General features: G+C 51.3%; 7 protein-coding genes across 7 annotated transcripts; 2 read left to right on the forward strand and 5 right to left on the reverse strand.

The window, feature by feature from the left end:
• Positions 1–13: 13 nt before the first annotated feature.
• On the reverse strand, positions 14–5,500 carry SNOG_11068 (hypothetical protein; the record flags this gene model as incomplete). Its single annotated transcript, XM_001801267.1, has 2 exons — positions 14–4,150; positions 4,199–5,500. The coding sequence occupies 2 exons, from the start codon at positions 5,498–5,500 to the stop codon at positions 410–412; spliced, it is 5,043 nt and encodes a 1,680-aa protein (XP_001801319.1). The 3' UTR covers positions 14–409.
• Positions 5,501–6,160: 660 nt separating this feature from the next.
• SNOG_11069 (hypothetical protein) lies at positions 6,161–6,929 on the forward strand (the record flags this gene model as incomplete). Its single annotated transcript, XM_001801268.1, has 2 exons — positions 6,161–6,523; positions 6,681–6,929. 2 exons carry the CDS (start codon positions 6,161–6,163, stop codon positions 6,927–6,929), a joined length of 612 nt encoding a protein of 203 aa, XP_001801320.1.
• A 534-nt stretch (positions 6,930–7,463) lies between these two features.
• Positions 7,464–8,603, reverse strand: SNOG_11070 (hypothetical protein; the record flags this gene model as incomplete). The annotated part of the gene is made up of 1 exon (XM_001801269.1): positions 7,464–8,603. One exon carries the CDS (start codon positions 8,601–8,603, stop codon positions 7,464–7,466), a length of 1,140 nt encoding a protein of 379 aa, XP_001801321.1.
• Positions 8,604–10,273: 1,670 nt separating this feature from the next.
• Positions 10,274–10,849, reverse strand: SNOG_11071 (hypothetical protein; the record flags this gene model as incomplete). The annotated part of the gene is made up of 1 exon (XM_001801270.1): positions 10,274–10,849. The coding sequence occupies one exon, from the start codon at positions 10,847–10,849 to the stop codon at positions 10,274–10,276; it is 576 nt and encodes a 191-aa protein (XP_001801322.1).
• Positions 10,850–12,066: 1,217 nt separating this feature from the next.
• On the reverse strand, positions 12,067–13,819 carry SNOG_11072 (hypothetical protein; the record flags this gene model as incomplete). Its single annotated transcript, XM_001801271.1, has 2 exons — positions 12,067–12,108; positions 12,164–13,819. 2 exons carry the CDS (start codon positions 13,817–13,819, stop codon positions 12,067–12,069), a joined length of 1,698 nt encoding a protein of 565 aa, XP_001801323.1.
• A 1,192-nt stretch (positions 13,820–15,011) lies between these two features.
• SNOG_11073 (hypothetical protein) lies at positions 15,012–16,443 on the forward strand (the record flags this gene model as incomplete). The annotated part of the gene is made up of 8 exons (XM_001801272.1): positions 15,012–15,069; positions 15,273–15,486; positions 15,536–15,648; positions 15,716–15,851; positions 15,908–15,935; positions 15,996–16,089; positions 16,149–16,297; positions 16,351–16,443. The coding sequence occupies 8 exons, from the start codon at positions 15,012–15,014 to the stop codon at positions 16,441–16,443; spliced, it is 885 nt and encodes a 294-aa protein (XP_001801324.1).
• Positions 16,444–17,700: 1,257 nt separating this feature from the next.
• SNOG_11074 (hypothetical protein) lies at positions 17,701–19,420 on the reverse strand (the record flags this gene model as incomplete). The annotated part of the gene is made up of 2 exons (XM_001801273.1): positions 17,701–18,336; positions 18,590–19,420. 2 exons carry the CDS (start codon positions 19,418–19,420, stop codon positions 17,701–17,703), a joined length of 1,467 nt encoding a protein of 488 aa, XP_001801325.1.
• Positions 19,421–19,507: the final 87 nt, after the last annotated feature.

The raw sequence follows: 19,507 nt of genomic DNA on the forward strand, positions 1-19,507 counted from the left end.
GACAGTATGTTCAAATAATGCAACTTTCAAATTTCCCCTATTATGCCCAAAAGAAAAAAGTCTACGCTATATTGGTATTGCGAGATGACGGAAAAATTGATCAGATACCGACCGATCCCAGAGAGCCCGTGGCCGTGATTCGTTATATGTGCCCATTTCCATATACACACCCATCCGTCCATTCATCCACCATGTCCAGGGACAACATCTACAACGGGGAGCGCGTGCCCGGGAAAAAATAAGAGCCAGGCAATAGGGGGAATCATGCAAAAATGATGAAAACAACGATGGGAAATAAGAGAAAACTCCACGCTATGCATGCATGCAGATTTCGTAACGAACATGCGCGCGCAGAGAAACAGAAATAACGGGAGGTTTGGGGTATCGCTCAAGAAGAATTTCAACGCCGTTAGGACCGCGCGGGGATATTCTCCAACTCGCTGCGCTGGCGCAGGTATTTGGCGGCGAGGTTGTCACCGCCGCGCATGGATTGCTCCATCCAGTGCTGTGCGACACACATAGTCATCGGATCGGATCGCGCGACATCGTTGCTCGCCTTCCTCTCGCGGTTGAGGAGTTCCGTCTTGAAGACCTCGCTGGGCTTGGTGAGGGGCAGGACAGTGCGGTGTAGGAGATCGGGCGTGGTGAGGTAGAAGATGGCGAGTTCGCGCTCGGCGACGGCATCGCCTTCTTTGGCGGTGATGACGAGCATGCGGGCTGCGTCTTCCATTGTGTAGCGCGAGAGTGGCTCGTCGGCTGGTGGGGGAATGGTGGCGGAAGCTTTCTCAGCGGCACCGGCTTTGACGATATCGTCGCGCTTGCTGTTTTGTGTGATGACTTCGTCGACAAGCTCCAGCATGATGCGACATACGTCCATCTTGAGACCCAGTGCAGCAAGACCGACGTCCCAGAATGCCTTGCCGCGAGCAGTCTTGTCGAGCATCTGTGCGGGAACGAATGAGGCGATGTACTGGAGATCGCGGAAGAGCGTTTTTGGACGGATGTCGGCGTCTCGCAAAAGACCTTGAATGACCTCAACAATCATGTCGGTGCTGGGCGGACCGATAGGTGAACGCGCGCCCACGCGCGGTAACGGCGAGGCGTTGCTGGCTCTGTCTTGTGTCATGCTTTGGGAACGACGTTCCTCGCAGTTGGCAATCGCTTGCTCCAGATTCTGGGCCCGATTTGTATGGGTGGCAGGCTCGCGTGAGCTCAGCTCCGGCATGGGGCCCAGGGTCGGTGATTGAGGAACTGTTGGTAGTGCATCACGGCGATTGTTGTACGACTTGCTAGTCCGAGATGACAGCGATGCGACAATCAGCAGCTCCAACTCGTACAGTGCGTGCAACTTCGAGTAAGGGTTGGGATGCGTCTGAAACTTGCTGAGAAGTCGACGAAAAGCGACATTGTAGGGGAACTCCAATAACCCAGCTTTCTTCGCTGCGGTAGTTCCGGTTGATCGCGATGTGGCATCGCTTGATGTGGAAGAATGTTCACCAGCGGAGTGATGGGCATCTGAGCCTGCCGCGTGCTGGTAGGTCGCAACTGGTGGCGCGGCCTGACTGCGCTCTGTGCGGCCAAGAGCCTCTAGAGGAACATTGCGTTGGTCCGGCACGACCTGTGGCACAACTTGTTTTCGCAAGTTCTTCGTGCTTTTCTTCTTAGCGAGCTGCTTCTTGCGTTTGCGCTCTTCTTCGTCTCGCCTACGAATGCAGTCTTCTATGATGTCGCCGCCAAACCAAGAATCAGTCTCGCTTCCGCTGGCAAAAACGGCTGCTCCTAGATCGCTAAGTAGCAGACCAGTGAGCGTCTGCTTCAGCTCGAGCATGAATCTGCGCTTGTCTTCATTGACGCTTGCGGACTGCTTTAGCATGACTGTGCCCTTGGAAGATGAAGCGGTACGGGGACGAATGCTGGTGGCACTTGTCGGTGACTGTGCTTGGGTCTGGAATGGCGACCAGAACGTTGAAACAGAGTCAATAGATAACACGGGCGACGAACCGCCAAAATAATCATGGGCGTCCATGGGGCCTCGTGCCCACGGGCTTTGGTCGAAGCTAGCTTGGGAGCCATTACGGTTGGCTGCAGACCTGAGACTGCTGTGGCTGGGACGCTGCGCGAAATCGAGGTTTCTGGAGCCTGGGCGGCCATGTGTTTCGTACTCCTCATCTCCTGCAATGGATAAAGTTCCGACGCCTGTGAGGAAGAGGTCTCCCTTCTGGCGTCCACTTTCGAGTATCTGCTGATCCCGCTTGTAGAGGTCGCTAGCCCAGAGCACAGGGGTCTCGATCAGGTTCTCTCCAACGATTTTGTTGACGCACTTGTCCACCTCAAGGCAGAAGCGGTGTATCCTCTCCTCGCCCTTGCAGAAGTTCTCGACACCATACTGTGTCAGCCACTTGAGCGTAATCTCTGACTGCTCATCAGATAGCTTGTTGGGTCCGCCAAAGTCCTGCGATGCCGACATGACGTCTACGAGAACTGCTTCGCCCTTCATCAAGAAGTTGTTATTCGAAGACTTGGAATATTGACGAGACCGTTGGCCCTGGATTGGTTTGCCGTCGAGCGTCCTTGTCGGTTGCCCCATAATCTTGAGAGCAAGGGCCACATTGCGAGCTTCTTCGTACACAGCTGAACCGCGGACATCACTGATGTACCACATCTTGTCACGTAGATTCTTGAAGCTAAGCATCATCTCTTCGATCATGGCATCCGATCGCTCTTGAGACTGCTTGAGCCATACGAACCAGGCTTCGAACTCTTCAATCGCGTTCGCTGCCTTTCCGAGTGAGTCTCGTGGACCACGAGAAAAGTAGTTGAGAAGTGCGGCATATCCGTTCTTCACCAATGTTGGTGATGTAAGTCTTCGAAGGCTCTGGAGGGTCTTGTAGTAAAGATGTGCGTTGACAAAATCCGATCGCGCTTGACACTGGTACATGGCAGTCTCGAGCATGGTGACCAAGACCGAGCTGTTCTCTTGCTTCTCCCCGAGCTGGGGATTGCTGTTGCTTCTTGGAAATTGTGGTGAGCGATGCCGGGCTGGCACATTCCTCTGACTGGCTATCAGATTCGTGAGCTGACTCTGACTTTGGCCCTGGTTATATGGATTGCGCGATCCTAGGTTCTCGGTGACACTTCGGACGATTCCTCGTCCTCGACCACCTTTTCGGGTTGTCATGCGGTTACTGAAGTTCTTCGACTCGCTGTCCGGCGCTAATTCTTTCGGTATTTCGTACTCTTCGACAAGCTTTACAATAGCTTCCTTCAACTGGTGGTAGTCGTTCTCGAGATCGATCCTATCTCCAGTTCCCTCGTCGTCGCTGCTATCACTGTCAGGTGAGTCCTCGTCATGCTCTTCTTCGTCGTCAGAGTCTTTGCGCATGCGAGATTTCAGCTGCTTTCCATCTGCTGAGATGTAGAGGACGGCCCAGCGCTCAGCACAAGGATGGCAGGAGCCGGATGTCGCCTCAACGCCAAGGATTCGTGTCATTTCGGAGCATGCGGTTCTCAAACGCCTTCCGTACAGTTCGGTTGGTGCAACCTTCAGTTCAGCTGGGCGTTCCTCCAAAGGCAGAGTGCTAGTGCTGTCCAAAAGTGGCTCCCGGGAGGTCTGATCACTAGTCATGGAGGATGCGCTTGCACTAAGAACGGAGCTCGCATCCGTCATAGACGCAGCGGCGTTGCGGAAAGGCATAGAAACGCCGGACATGGAAGAAGCGGACGAGGCCAATCCAGTACGACGTTGAGCTTGTTGGTCAATGTGGCTCGACGATGGCCTACGTTCTGGGAACAGCGTATTGACCATGGTAATGATATCGGAGGGAGACAAAACGATGAATGGCTGCACCTCGACAGTCTCTCGCGGAGAAGTGATGGCCTTCGCGGGTAGAAGAATTGGCTTGGCGGGCGTCTTGGTGTGCTTGAACCTGGCGAGAATGTTCTCGATGTGAGTGCGGATTTCTGGAAGAACAGGCACTGCTTGCCGCCTATCGCCCATGTCAGCGGTTTGGAAGAGGAAGAAACCAAAGGAAAGCTCGTACCAATTGTAGGTCATGTCCAATACATATTTCTGTGCCCGGATGGCAATCTCCTTGAGGATCTTCTGGCGCGCGTGTTCGCTGATGTGGTGGCCTACCATAATTCCATGGGTCTGTAAAAGTTAGTGCTTTCATCCTTGAACCGGGAGCGGGCAACCTGCCTCAGGGTGAATGATAGCGTTCAGCAGAAAAGTAGAGAAAAGCCATCGCGACACAAAGAAGTTCTGCGATGCTTTGCGTACGTTCTTTTCTTCGTCCAGTTTGCGGAGAATAGCGTTTCCAATCTCGAGGACTCCTTCAGGGATACCTCCAGCGCTGGGCTCGTCGTCTACGACCTCAAAGAGGCGCTTCACAACTCTATCAAAATACTCATCGGCGGCAATGGTGTCCTTGGTGCTGCGCGCTACTGGTTGAACTCCTGCTCGCGCCGATTGTTCCTCGGCTTTCTCCAGGAGAAATTGTCCATCTTGGAGGGCTTGCATCAGGTAAAGCTCTAGATTGGATTTGCCGGGCCATTCGCGCATTCCAGCCCATACGTCTAGGACGGTCTTGACGAACTTGTCGGATCCTGGCTTGTTGTCCTTGATAAGCCTGGCGCAAGTAGTAGCCCAAACATCCGTCCGGCGAAGGTCCTCAGCGGAATCCGGTCCCGAAGAGTTGGCGAAAATAGAGTAAATGAGTGCTGCAAGTGGATCATGTCGTTGAAAGGAGAGGAGACGCTCCACCGGATTGCCTTGCTGGCTGGGCTTCTGGGAGCCTACGTTCTTACCACGGGCCTGCATGGCCATGACCGAATCAATGGGGTCCAACGCCTGGCGGAATGACGACAAAGACGCGAGTTCTTGCTGAGAAAGGCTGGAAACGCGAGCAGCAAGGAAATCTGGGTTGGTACGAATTTCGGAAATAAAGTCTAGGAGATCGTCCAAAATCTTGGACGGGACTTCGTTGAGAAAAGTAGACGAAGAGAGAGATTTGTCGCCGCGCATGTTTTTGGATTTGGCAAACTCCAAATCAGGCTCGAGCAATGCATACTGCCGTGTTGCGTCGCATGAGTTTCGAACATCGTTAAGGGCGTTATAAAGAGAGGCAAAGCCTTTCTTGTCATCGGACCTGAAGTTGTCGACCAGGGTGCGGTAGGCCAGCTCTCCGCAATGTACCAGACGTGCGGAGAGGGCACTGGAGACCAGCCATCGATGCAGACGCACGCGCGAGTGGGCCTTGCGCTGCTCCTGGTAGCCTTGGAGGCGAATCAAATGGGCGAGTTCAGCGAGGGAAGTCGCGGACGTGGGAATGGCCGCGGTAGGCAGGTATGAATCGGTGTACGATGAAAGATCGGCGGGAAGCAATCGCGGCAAGCGGCCGGCGGGAGCAGACATGGACGGGGCCAACTGGGGCCGCTGAGTGCTCGACGAGAGACGCTCATTGTTGCTGACGTCGTGCAGTCCGCCAGGTCGACTTCCCATGGTAGTTGGCTGCTGGGTGGTGAATGAGCGAGGTGAAGGCGACCTGGGCGGAGAGGAAGACACGGGCGGAGCCTCGACGGGAGGATCCTCGACAACAGTTGTATTGTGCGAGGGCGTATGGCTTCTAGACGATACTTGGGTAACGGTGGGAGAGGCGGCTGCGAGTAGGTCAGTAGTGCCAACACATCATCGTCCCGGCCCGAAGCTATTGGGCGAGCATTGCAAAAGTGCAGCACAGAGCAGCACGGCAATAGAAACACGGCGGGACCTACGTGGAGGGGAGATGGCCTGCGCCAGAGGCGAGGCCGAGTGTTGGTTTCTCCTAATCATGATGCTGTCGCCATGAGGGAGTCCCGATGAAGCCCTGCGGCAGTCTGGAGTGCTCAGATTGGCAGGGCGAAGCTCTATTGCATCGCAGAAAGCCAGATGGAGCGCGCGTATTGGGAGACGGTGTTTTGGGCGCGAACTCGGATGCGTTGGCACACGCTCTGCTCACACGGTTTGTTATCGATAGCGGAATGGCGGGAAGCGTGATTGGCGTGTCTTCGAGTCCCTGTCGGTCGGGCAAGTCACGGCTGCAGCTCAACGGCGCGCGAGCATATACGCAGATGCAGCTGGGCGACGAGAAAGACAGCAATCGACAGCGACAGCGACAGCGACATGGACATGGACAGGCGACAGGCGACAGGCCTTCTCGTGCTGGTCCCCCAAGCGAGCGCGATGCCCCAGATTGGTGGCGACATCAGACCGCCAGTGCACGCTGCTCGAGTAGGCGGTCCTGCAGGACAGCTCATCACCTGTAGCACTGCCGACGAATCAGCGCGCATCCAGCCCGCGCCTGCTGCACGACGCCCAAAGCCCTCAGCTACGACGATGCGGTGGGACCTTTGTCGCCCACCGGTGGCTAGCCAGCCCATCCCCGCCTTGTACAGACATTCGTCGACAGCGCATCCTATGATCGGCCCTAGACTGACTCTTGACGAGACATGGCGGGAGAGCATCGCCCGGTCGCGCGCCATGCCTGTCAGGCCAGGCCGTTTCTGAGGGCACCCACCCCACCATCATGTCGTGCCCCTCCATCGTCACGCTCAACAAGAATGCCTACATATAGAGTGTCAAACACTGCTTTGTCGCTGCGCTGCGCGTTGACGACGACAAACACTGCCAGCCAGTCGCCTAGACCGAGAATATGCGACACTGTCTTGACCGCACCGGCACTGCAAATCCGACCGCCCCAGAACAGCGTAGGAAGATGCGCTGCCAACGCATGCATATGCGCCAGCTGTCAAAAGCTGGCCTGCACGCGCAGAGGTTGCCGTCTTCCTACTTCATCTCGGCCTGCATGCTCATCTGGGCGAACCTGTTCTCCGAAAGGGATATCCCGGCCACGTCCAATGAGCCGCACACAACAGCAAGGCGACTGTGCTAGGTGAAGCATTGCTCGCTTCCAAGGTTGACACTATTGCTGCACGTATGCCAGCCAACGTGCTTCCTTTTGCATGTTTGCAGCGCCATAGTTGACGCTCCACTGCCAATGGATACGAAACGTAGCCGCCTAACTGCTGTTGCCAAATGTGAGAGTCTGTCGAGCCACCGCTCGTCTCATTGCACGTTGAAAATAGGCGTCATCCAAAAAAAAAAAGTCGCGAATCTGATGTTATTCGACGCACGGATCGATCGACCCTACCATGTGTTGTTCGCGTGTACCACCCCGCTTCCACGCTCGACGACACCGCCAGTCGCTTGCGTGTCGAAATTCTAGACATGTTCCAAGATCATCCCTGATCTTCACGTTGCCCAACTGTTGTGCCCGATATGTTGCGAAACATGCAAACGTGTGTTGATCCAGCGCTTCCTGGCTGCAACGTCAAATTATCTCCACAAATGTCGACCGCAATGTTCTACGTTAGGTCCAAGACGAACTCGCGACTCGCGGTTACATCTTGCTGTCGTGCAGAGCTAGTCAGGTCATGGCCTCTCGGATTAAAGGGGCGACACGTTTCCGGCTGTGCTGTACTCGACGTTGCCACCAAACCTTCCTCCACTGTTTGTTGTCACGGGTTGTGTCGGCCACACTGCCAGAACCGTGCCAAGCTTCGAGCCCAAGCTCTTCAGCGGCATTTGTAGCGAACTTCTTCGCAGCTGATACTCCGCGGTCGGTGAAGGCCCAAAGTAGTATCTCTCGCTGGAATTGCCCTTCTGCTGACGTGGACGTGGTCATCAGCGTGTACAGATCCAGCTCGCGGTCTTTCGAAAACTGTTCCAGAGTGCCCAGAAAAGCATCGCTGGCTGACTCGGCGCTTGCCTCGTCACCAGCCTTATGCAGCAGAAACTCAATGTGCTTGACCACTGAGCTGATGCCGAGTTTCAAGCCATTTTGGTCCCACTGCTTATAATCTTTCCGAAGGATGTCTTGCAGCTTTAGCGCGCCGATATCCTTTTTCGCTGCATCGGTTTCCTCGTAGAATTCTGTGCGATCGAAGCTTGCAGACAGCTGTGGACAAAGCGCGATCTTGGCTTCCAGATACTCCACAGCTTTCCGGTCATGTTCGGTGGTCTTGTTCTCGTCTCCAAGATTGGCTGTATCGATCAAGATGCTGGCCAGTCCCAACTGAGCGACTGAGGCGTCCCAACGCTTCACGACGGCAGCATCGTCAGACGCACTGTCACCTTGTGCATGTGCGGCTCCTGAAGATAGGGCTGAAGCAGAGAGCATATCCCAAGTAGGTCGACAGTAGTTTGTGATGAGACTAGTGCAGCTACCACTTTTCTCGATAATGCGAGGCTCTTCACCAGTGTCCTTGGGTACCTTGCCTTCGTCGTCGTGATGGTCAATAGTACCTGCGACTCTTTGCGAGTAGATCTTGCCCAATTGACCCTGGAGAGCATTGTGGTCCACGAGAATCCACCTCGTATTTTCTGGAGCAAGTCTAGTCTGAATGTCGGATAGCGGCGGCAAGTCATCCAGTGTGATCAGGTGCGAAGGCTCAATATTCGCATGCTTGAAGACAGCCAGGTATTCCGGACGCAGTGGGATGTCTGATGCAGGGATGTTTGTGACTGGCACATAGAGCGGGGTGAAAGCACCCTTTGGCGGCGACATGGATCGTATGTAAGCATAGAGGATCGAACATGACATTGAATCAAGGTCTAAATGAGGTTAGTACGATTGATATGGAAGTCGCGACGTGCGCCCACCAGCAGATTCATTGCCAATAACGATCGTGACTTTTTGGCTGGACTCAATCGCAGCCCGGAGCGAGCTTTTAGCGTGTGCCAGAAAGCCGCGGAGTGAGTTTCTCGGCACCGCCATGGTGAATCGTAACAGTGGAGGTAAGAGCAGAAGTGAGAGCAATTGCCGAACACAAATGTAGGCACGAGATATCGATAAGGATGACGTAATGCAGGGCAACACCGAAGCGGTCTGCATATAAGTCTACGAACATGAATTAAATTGAAATCGCGTTATTATCGTTCGGCTTGTACATATCTTTTGGCACTTTCCATCTTTCGGGTTATGTCCTTCGCGATTCGTCTCTATCCTAAAGTCACGGGGCATGCTTTACTTTCTCTGCATAAATTGCTCGCAGTGCAGCGAACCGCCTAAAATATGCAAGCAGGCGAAGAAAGTATAGAAAATCAAGAGATTCAGATCAGTTAAGTTACCGCAGACTTTAAGAGATGTGCAATTATAACTCTATACCGAACTACTCATGGTTCTATTTAGGACCATGAGCTAGAACAGTGTGCAAGGGAATAAGTTTATTGGTAGAATATCCCGCTAATTGGAGAGACGGATCATCTATAATAGGAAATTCAATTTAAAGACTGGCATGCTTATGTCATGAAAGAGAGTACCTAATATCAGACACAATCAATTGCAGCGTGCTTCAGACTCATATTTGGAGAACCGAAAATTCAATTTTTCGCGAAGAGAGGGAAAAAGAACCGTTGTTCATGCATCAGTTCTCTAGGAAACATGAGGCAATTATGTGTCATCAGCGATTTCTTAATACAGACTGTGAAGGATTGCATTGATGGTTTCGTTAACAGTACATAGCGGCATGATATGCCCTAATCTCAATTACTAAATAAGCTATTGAATACAATCAAGTTCGAGAAAGTAGTGACCAAATTGTATTGTAGCGAATTAAACCACCCAAACTGTGATGTTCTACCTATGATGTGTGGAGGTTCCAGATCAGCTTACTCGCTTCTGTGAACCAAGTTCTCCTATATCGCTGCTCTAGTTCAGCTCGAACATAGAATTATGTGGTACTACACCACAATATCTACGTGATGAATTTTGATGATGGTGGAGGGTACCTACGCAAGACCTCAGGATTTTGTACTTGATGCGACTTGGATATGTGGTATCTTCCAAATGATCTTGTCTACTTCGCGGGAGTCCAAGCATCTGCATCACCCCATCGATCCAAGACTGTACCAGCGCTGCCAGGGTTACGAAATCCAGCCTCCAGCTGCTTCTCATAGCTCACACGACGGAGTCTTTCCGTTTCCTTAGGAGTCATCCGGAGATACAATTCCACACCTACCACATGGAGGAACAAGCAAATCCACAGCTGGTTATCGTAAGTCAGATTCGGTACCCTTGAGATGAGATAAAGGAGTTGAGGATCTTACCATTGTTCCAAAAGGTGCAACAGCGTTCGAGCCCAGTTGCTCCCAATTTAGCGTGGTTCTGTACTGCATGGACGGCTACACGTTTCCAGCGGTCCAGAGATCCATCCCGGCAGGAAGCATTCCTGGTAGTCAGCCTTGGGGAAGTCCCATGCCGAGGTTGGTGTACAGAAAACTGATCTCGTCGCACATCCAGACTGACCAATAGTTACCGAAGCGCGAGATGACTTTGCCAGCAGCCAGGTTGATAAGGCGGGCCGTGATGGTGACGCCCATGTAGAACATGGTACGTATCATCCAAGCGCGATGCTGGTCAATTTGCTTCCGGCGGATGTTCCACCAAGCCATGAAAATTCCAATTGTCGTAATAATACACATGAGCATTTCGACCGCGTGGCTGGTGATCCTGTTTCCACCCTGCTTGTGTGGAATGATGACAAATGCCGATGCGTTGCTGACTAGACAGAGTAGTAGGACGATATAACCGTTGATGCGGTGGAAGGTGATAAACTTGTGGCGAATGACTGGCGTGAACTGAAACACCATGAGGATGCCTGCAGGCAGTACGGATGCAAGATGTATGAGCATGCCATAGCGGTAGTGTCCAAAGCCGAAATAGTACCAGTATCCTGGCACCAGAGCAAACTTTTCCCTGAAATGACCGTCGTAGTCCAAGTCTGGAAGGCGAGAAAGAGAGAACCCCAGCATGCCGCCAGCGAAGATCACCCCTTGATTATGAATCAGTACATCTCGCCCTAGCAATCCAAGATATGTACACAGCGCAACGCACTTACATAAAGGAAAATTATAACCATGAGAGAATCCGAAAAATTGATGCACCTTGGCATACCTAGCCGCGTGACCACTGAGGCGTTCTCTGCTTTCAGACGTCGGGCTTGCCGTACTGGCATCGCGGCTATCATCTTCTTTCGACATAGCGGCGGAATGCAGAAAGGGCGCTCTGAGGTATAAAACTTGATCCCAAGCAACGAAACGGGAGAGAGTTGAGAAGGTGTTCAGGCGGTCTCGAGAAGGTGAGGTCTATGAACGACACAGGTACTCACATAGGGAGACCGCTTCAATATGTATATATGGGCAACATGACCATGGTATGGCAGCTTTCGGCCCGGACACCCTGACTCAAGGTATCGTGGCGTGAGTGTTGAGGATCTTGGCGGGCCTCGGGAAGCATGTAGAAGGTGACAGTCTTCCAACAGTTCCGCGCGTCCGCGGGCGCCGGTCTGAGGCGGTGAGTTAATTTCAAAGCAGACCATACGATGAATTGATGCTCGCCATGCACGCACTTGGAAGCGGAATCCCGACTGCCAAGGCCCCGAACCGAAAGGGCCCGTTTGACCAATAAACTATCTCCGGTATCGAAGCATGCCGAACATGATGCTACAAAGTGATTATTCATCTTAGGATTTCAAGTCGAGCCATCTCCATCTTTGACAAAATCTAGAGATGTACGTTCATCCATCAAGCCGCAATGACAAAAGAGACGTCTCCGTCCGGCTACTTCCCGCGCTGAGCCGCAAGCAAATGCAGATCGTTTCAATTAAGCTAGACTATGTTTGGAAAAGGATAGTCTCTTATGGATGGAATGATTCGTGATTTGTTTTATTGCTTGCGGAGTTTCACGGGGTGAGTGTCTGGTTCGTATAAGTTTTGATGAGTAAACAAATGCATCTGTGGAGAAAGTAACCCTTCCCGTAAAATAGCCTAAATCATAATACATGGATTTGCTGTCAAGATTATTTTTTCATTACAAATATGTAAAACAAAAATACTGCCAGAGGCCCGACCAACACCTTGAAGCCATACATGACCAAACCCAAGAAGAGCGAAAGAAATTAAATCCTGCTATACTACCCATTTCCATCCTCACCAACAATGTATCTTAGACTAGCTACTGATAGACAATATCAAGCCATGGCTGCCACCTGTCCACCACCCACCTTACGTAACTACACGACAGTTAGTACATCATGAACAAATGTGATTAGACTCGAGTACACTTACCCCGAGGAAGGGTGATAGAAGGGCCGTGATACCACAAGCAACGATGATCATGATATACAAGTTACTCATGGCATCGACAATGGCTTCTGCAAGTAGCTTCTGGACGTCTTCGGAGAAGCCCTTCCACTCTGCGCTACTCGACCCAGCGAGAACGACACGCGGATCACCAGAAAAGGTTGACGGCAGTAGCGGGGCGATGTACTGAGCACCCATGTTCTGGAAGACGCTGCCACTTATCGAGGGAAAGAACGTAATGCCAATGCACTGGACAAGACTGATGACACCGATGGCGTTGAAAATATCCTTGGCCTCGACAACGTCCGAGACGCACCCAAAGGCAGTGATGAAGAAGCAGCCGCCGCCAATGCCTAACACAACGCTGTATCCGTAAATTGCCGAGACGCTTGTGTTCACATTGACAGTGTACATCAGGGCACCGCCAACAACGGCCAGGATCGAGCCAAAGAGGAACCACGGCATGTAGTAACCCCACTTCGACATGAAGAAGCCGTTGATGATTGCAATGGTGCAGATCATGAAGACAAAGGGCAGGAGTTTGACGGCGGCCTCCACGGGTGACTCACCCCTCGCGAACTGGAAGTAAAGTGGGAGGTAGTAGATGGGAATGTACACGGCCGATCCAGCAGAAAATGTGGCGAACTGTAAAATTCCCAACTTGAAGTTTCGGAGCATGTGGCTGGGGTAAAGGCGATTGTTCTTCTCAACGAAAGGATGGAATTTGTGCGTCAGGAAGAAGCTGATAGCCAGAACAACCACGAAGACCCAAAGAATGATCATGCTATGAGACTTCCATTCAAATAGGGTCCCGCCGTAGGTGATGGCCATGAAGAAAGAGACGCATAATCCGGTCCAGACGCCTAGTCCCAGCCAGTCGATTTGACCCAATCTCTGTTTAGCAGTCTGCCCTTTGGCGAAGTCGATGGAAGGCAAGACAAAGACCAGGATGGGCCCGGCAACCGCGAAGATTATAAGGTTAATGTAAAATCCCCATCGCCACCCAAGGCTGCTTTCTGCGAATCCGCCGCCGACGATTGGTCCTAGGACGGTGCCAATTCCCCATGTGGGAGAGATCAGAGAAATGTACATAGGGCGCTCCTTGGGAGTGGTGACAACGCTGAAGAAAGTGATGGAGCCGACGTAGATGCCGCAACCACCAATTCCAGCAATCATGCGCCCGACGATGAGAGAGTCCATTGTAGGCGATGCACCGGATATGGCACTGCCAATCTCAAAGCAGACGACGTAGCCGAAGTACAACCATTTGATGTCAAATATCGCGTACGTCGTAGACTGGATGAGCACCAGCGCAGTAGCCGGCAAGGCGTAGGCTGTGGCGAGCCATGGGAACTTTTGGAAGTTTCCATGAGATGCGATGATGTTCGGCTGTATGTCTGCCACCACGGTGGTGTCAAGGGCGTAAAGGAAGACGCAAGAGAGAACGGCACCAACGGTCAAGGCCCACTTGATGCCATGGACCTCGCGCTTGTACTCTGGCCCCGTATCCTCCATTGTATCCTCCGTTGTATCTCCTGGCTTTTCAGCAAGATTCACGGGGCTTTCAGAGCCCCTTGGTGATTCCGCTTTGCTGGTGGCAACGCCGTCGTTAAGGGTGGATGTCGTTTCCTTCTCGCTCATCTTGACGACGGCTGAATGACGAGTATCTGGGCGAAGATGATGTAGCAAGACAGAAGAGGGAAATTCAATCTCCCTTAGGTGGTGTCGCGATCGTGGTTCTCAAAACTGGCGTGTTTCGATTTCTTGGTGGACGTAAGAGCTTTCTGCAAGCCGCAAGATGTGGGGGCAGGGAGTAGCGGGAGCGATTTCGTGATTGTGATGGGGGGTGGTCACACTGTTTCCTTTATGTTCTGGCTTGGATTGGGAAACATCGCGCTAGCTGTGTATGGAGGAAAACCTCATTCCACGAGTGATTGTATAACTTGACTCGAAGCCTGGCAGTGGGTATTGCGTGCCAAGATATGCAAGTGGGTGACCTTTCACCAGCCATCGCGCCAATAGGGGATGTACGCATTGTCTCATGTCTGAGCTCATCATGGGGATGCATGGGCATCGGGCAGTTGACAGGGACCTCGCTCCCAGCTACACACCGGGAAGAAAGGGAAGGAGGACCGAACGGAGTCTCAGGAGCATTAATCAGCGATGCCAGAAGATTTGGATTGTTTATTAACGGAACCAACATCCACTTTCGGCGTCTTAGCAAGGGTGTGTTTGCACAGTGCGAGCGTTTGAGGTCTCAGATGATAGTAGCTGATCGTCACCACTAAAAGCGGGAGGTCAGCCAGCTGCATTAGCGTACTCGCCAAATAGCTTGGCAATGCAATTGGCTGACAAGGGGCGCGTGGCGCCAAAACCCCTCTGAACAGTGCTATAGAATGACAACTTTCATCCGCACAAAGTCAAAATACCTACTTGGTATTACTAATCTGGATATATGGCCTCCTTTAGAATCTTCGCGATGCAAAGCGGCATCTTGGCGTTTTCCGTGGACCTCACGGGGTCCGAAAGGACCCCACCTCATCGGCACGGAAGGTTTCTGCTCTCCCCCTCACGTCGGATGGAGGATTAGGATCTGTACACACCGAGATGCAGTCATATCTTATCTCGAGAGTATCGCGATAGAACAAGTGATGCTGAGATTGCTGATATTTAACGCGCGTGCCAAATGCTGCTATTGTTCTGAGATACACCATCACCCAACACCCCTGTCGGACTAATCGAAATTGCCTATTGTTTTGAGACAACGATTCCTAGCACGTCGTCTTTAGATCAATACCCATCAACCCTGCGATCAAGACGTACAATCTGCAATATGGCGGCTTCTCTTACCGCAGCCTCTTTGCTCAGCGTTAAGAACTGGGTTGTTGTCGGTGAGTGGGAACAAAACGAATTCTTGGTCTAGGACTCCTCAATGGACTAACTTTTCGGATCAGTTACCGGCGGTGGTACCGGAATTGGTCTGAGTAAGACTTTGACATTTACATCAGTCTCATCCCTTCGCCGAAGCAGCACCTACGCGGCCAAGCACCATGCCACCAACCGGAATCGTTGGCCCGCTAACGTATTTCTGAAGTGTACGCACAAGCATTGGCCACAAACGGAGCCAAAGTTTACATCACCGGAAGACGTCAAGAAGTGCTGGAAAAAAGTGCCCGCGTCCACGGATCTGCAGATAAGATTGGCTCTTCTGGGGGTCAAATTGTTCCCCTTGCACTAGATGTGACGAGCAAGGATAGTATCAAAAGCGCTGTCGACCACATCACCAAGACTGACGGCTACCTCAACGTGTAAGGATACAAAGTGAGGTCCTGGAGCACAATCTGATCTCATAAACAGCCTTGTGAACAATGCCGGCGTATGGACGACGAAGCCAGAGGCTGGGCCTGAGGACGGTCCTGAGAAGTTTGGCAGCTCCATGTTTGATCAGTCCGTTGAACTCTGGCAACAAGGTACCTGATTTCATGAGTCCCTTCCTAGTGAAACGTGTGTTGCCCGATACTGACTATCTCACCAAAGCTTTCCTCGTTAACGCTACCTCAATTTACTTCGTAACATCCGCGTTTCTGCCACTACTGGCCAAGTCTATCTCTAGCCACACTGGCAAGATGGGCAGCGTGATCAATACTACCTCCAACAGCGGTCAACTTAGGATGTGAGTTCCTCGTCTTACATACTTTCAACGGATTGATGAATACTGAAATTGTCAAGGACTGAGGCCTCGCAGCTGGCCTACAATGTACGTCGATGATCCGCGATACCTCTCAGTTCCCTACTTCCGCGCTTACACGAAAGCCAGGTCAGCAAGGCTGCGGCGGTGCAGATGACCCGTCAATTGGCCTTTGATTTCAGCCACGACAAAATCAAGATCCGTGTGAACGGCATCGCACCAGGTATGCGCACACACCTCATGCTAAATAACACACGGAATTGCTGAGAACGATGTTTCAAGGATGGTTCCCCTCGGAGATGACCACGGGAGGTTCAGACGAAAACAACGTGAGCACCTCGCAGGAGGATTCGGCATTTCAAAAAGAGATGACTGACATCGGTGCTCGAGTGCCTCCTGGTCGCATGGGCAAAGCCGAGGATCTGGCAAGCGTAAGTGTAGACGCGACCGCTGATCCGAATTTCACTGATTTGTTGGCAAATAGGGTCTGCTCATGCTTGCGACTAACGACTACATCTGGGGTATGAATCTTGTGATTGACGGTGGCATCTTACAGAGTGTAGCTGGAAGCATCTAGTCCTTGTTTGCATCTGTTCAGGCCGCACTTCAGTGATTGTATTGTTGGAGCCGCGGTAGGCTATAGGTGAATCGATTTCTAGGATACATGCCGGCGATTTTCACAATGTAGACAGACAGCCCTTGATACAGTCGATAAATACATCTTCTTCGAACCGGAGACAGTTAACACATCTCGAAATATATCATTTGTTATCCGAGTTGCAAGAGGCCGTATGATGTACAATACGGGAAAGGTAGTTGTTACATGAACTATCTTACAGGGCGTGAACATCAAGAGCCGAAAAACCGAACGCAGATAAGCTAAGTCCTCCGCAAATTAATAGCCTGTCACTGCGACCCCATTAGGTCCAAAAGTACTTTAATTTTTACAAGTATGTGGTAGCTAGGCAAGTGGTGCTAGATGACGCAAGAAATTCTGAGACATATATAGCTGCTATATAGAAGAGCTTATACTTCACCAATTTCTATCGCTAGTAGCTCCCTCCTTGAATTGCTTCTCCCTCATCGTAGAAATGTAGATCGAAGCCCATTCTCTATCATAAAAAACTACAGTAGCGCTAGAGGGAGTTATTAAGAGGCTTCCTTCATCACAATAGCACAATGTTCTAGATTACATTGATATCAGGTCTGATACGCCAGCGCTGACATGCAATTTAAATCTTGATATGCAGGAAGATCTTAATTATATCTCAACTTCAAGTATACGAGTGCCTTTTGACAACGAGCATGTCTCTAAGACACTGCACAACTATCTCTCGCTTAGTATGCTGTAAGAATTCTACCAACTCTCAATCGACTTGAAATAGGATCTGTTCATATGATACTTAGGTACCACAATATCCCGAACTCGATAAGTCTTTATTGCGCTCTACTACACTTATGCTACAAGTCCAACAATTCATTTCGCCATGATACAAGCGAGCTATCTCTCAATAAATATGATTTTTTTCTTTTGCCACAGGGTTTTCTATAAATAATAAGTAAGAGCGATCAAACAAGCGCACATTATTTATGATGTGCATGGTCTCTTCTCATGGTCTTTCTGACAAATTCTTCAAACCCGGCAATGAACTTTCCTCCTTGGCCGGCGCGAGATTTCACTTTTCTACATCGATGTTGAGTTGTACTACCAGGTCACACGCTCGCTTTGAGTCATGTCCAGAAGATCAAGTATAATCGATGTAGAATATTCATTCTAATGAAACTCTTTCTAATGCTAGACGCCTACCAAGCGATTTTAAGACAAAACCTCGACCTAGACAACTATAGGGGGGATCTCCAAACGATTGATGCCACTGATCAACGGAGCAATCTTGCCAGCATTGATGACATTCGAGACGCCGTTAGCACCATTGAGGCCGTTGGTACCATTGACACCGTTGGTACCATTGACACCGTTGTTACCATTGGCGCCGTTGACACCATTGGTACCATTGACACCATTGGTGCTGTCGGTGGTCATCTTGTCTTTCTCGAGGAGATCGAATGCAAGGCGGGCTGCAGTCGGAAGTTTGGTCTTATCACCGCTTGCCTCAATGTCCAGCATCTCTTGAATCCAGGCAGTAATAGACCCGACCAGCCTCACCACATCGTCTTTGGTGTTATGGCCGTGCAAAGCCAGCCGCACTCGGTCTTCTCCCTTGCCAACAATCGGAAATACAACGCCGCATCCATTGAAGCCGTCCTTCGTGAGATGGAAGGAAAGATAAAGCGCGTGCCTTGGACGGCGCGTCCAGAGAGGTAAAATGTGGGTGATAGGTGTTTCATGCCATGCGCCATCCTCATGCACTGGCATATGGAGGATGCCCTTTTTGTAGGCCTTCTTGTATAATGGATGCGAGGTGAGTGTATCCAAGTAGAACACGGTGAGATCGTGCAGATAATCGCGAACCTGTGGTGAGTCAGTCTAGTAGCTTCCACGTATGATCTTAGGGTACTTACTTCTTGAAATCTCTGGGACCTCATCAGCCGGACTCCGGCGCGGCTTGACGCCAGTAAAGTAAAAGGAGGTGCAACAGAACAGATAAACACTTTGGCTTGGTTGATTAGGAGCGACCGAACCGTGTTGTTGGAAAAGATGCATGCTTTCACTGTGTCAGCACTATTCATAGAGTGGTGATTTCGCAATAATACTAACCGCCTGCACCAGCAAGTGCCTTGGTAAAGGTGCCCATAACGATAGCGACCTCTTCGACGAGACCTTGTTGTTTGACGAAGCCAGCACCCTCGGGGCCGCAGACACCGAAACTGTGGGCTTCATCGACGATGAACTGAGCGTTACCATGGGGAAAGATCTCCTTAGCGGCGTCGATGAGCTCTTTGAGAGGGCATATATCGCCATCCATACTGTAGTAGCTCTCGACAGCAACGATAACGCATCGCTTTCCCGCTTTGACTAGAGGTACCGATTCTTTGACGGCTTCCATGGTTTCGATGAAATGGTCCACGTCATTATGGCGGAAGGGCCTCTGATCCAATGCTAAGCTGACTTTCATGCCCGTAAGGGCTGTAGCGTGCATCAACTCGTCGTACACAATCACGTCGCCAGATCGTGGGACGGTGGAGAAAATGGCCTGGTTGGCGGTATATCCGGAGTGGACCACAAGCCCGGACTCGTAGCCCACGAGCTGTGCCACCTCCTTTTCGAACGCGACATGGTACTCTGTTGTTCCGTCCAAGAGTCGCGATCCACATGCACCCATATAGAAATTTGGGTTAGCCTCAAGTTCTTTCAAGAACTCCTCCCTGAGAGCGCCACTATGGCCCATTCCGAGAATATCGCAACTGGAGATATCCGTATCGTGACTGGGGAGATGGATCGGAAAGCTCAACCCGCTTTTACGTGAGAGATCCAGCTCCTCCTCAATGTTTCGATAGAATACGGAGCTGTTCTTCACGCTGGGCCCCTTGACCCTCTGAGCATCGGCCCATTCTTCTCTCCATTTTGCTCCCAGGTCTTTCGTGACTCCAGACATCTCGATTGCTGTTTCAATAAGATAATATGGCACAACTTTGTAAGCACAGCTCCAACCGGTTGGAGGAAAAATAGTGAGGTGTTTGCA

The sequence above is a fragment of the Parastagonospora nodorum genome (assembly GCF_000146915.1).
Source record: "Parastagonospora nodorum SN15 chromosome Unknown scaffold_18, whole genome shotgun sequence".
In the NCBI taxonomy this organism is placed as follows: Eukaryota; Fungi; Ascomycota; class Dothideomycetes; order Pleosporales; family Phaeosphaeriaceae; genus Parastagonospora; species Parastagonospora nodorum.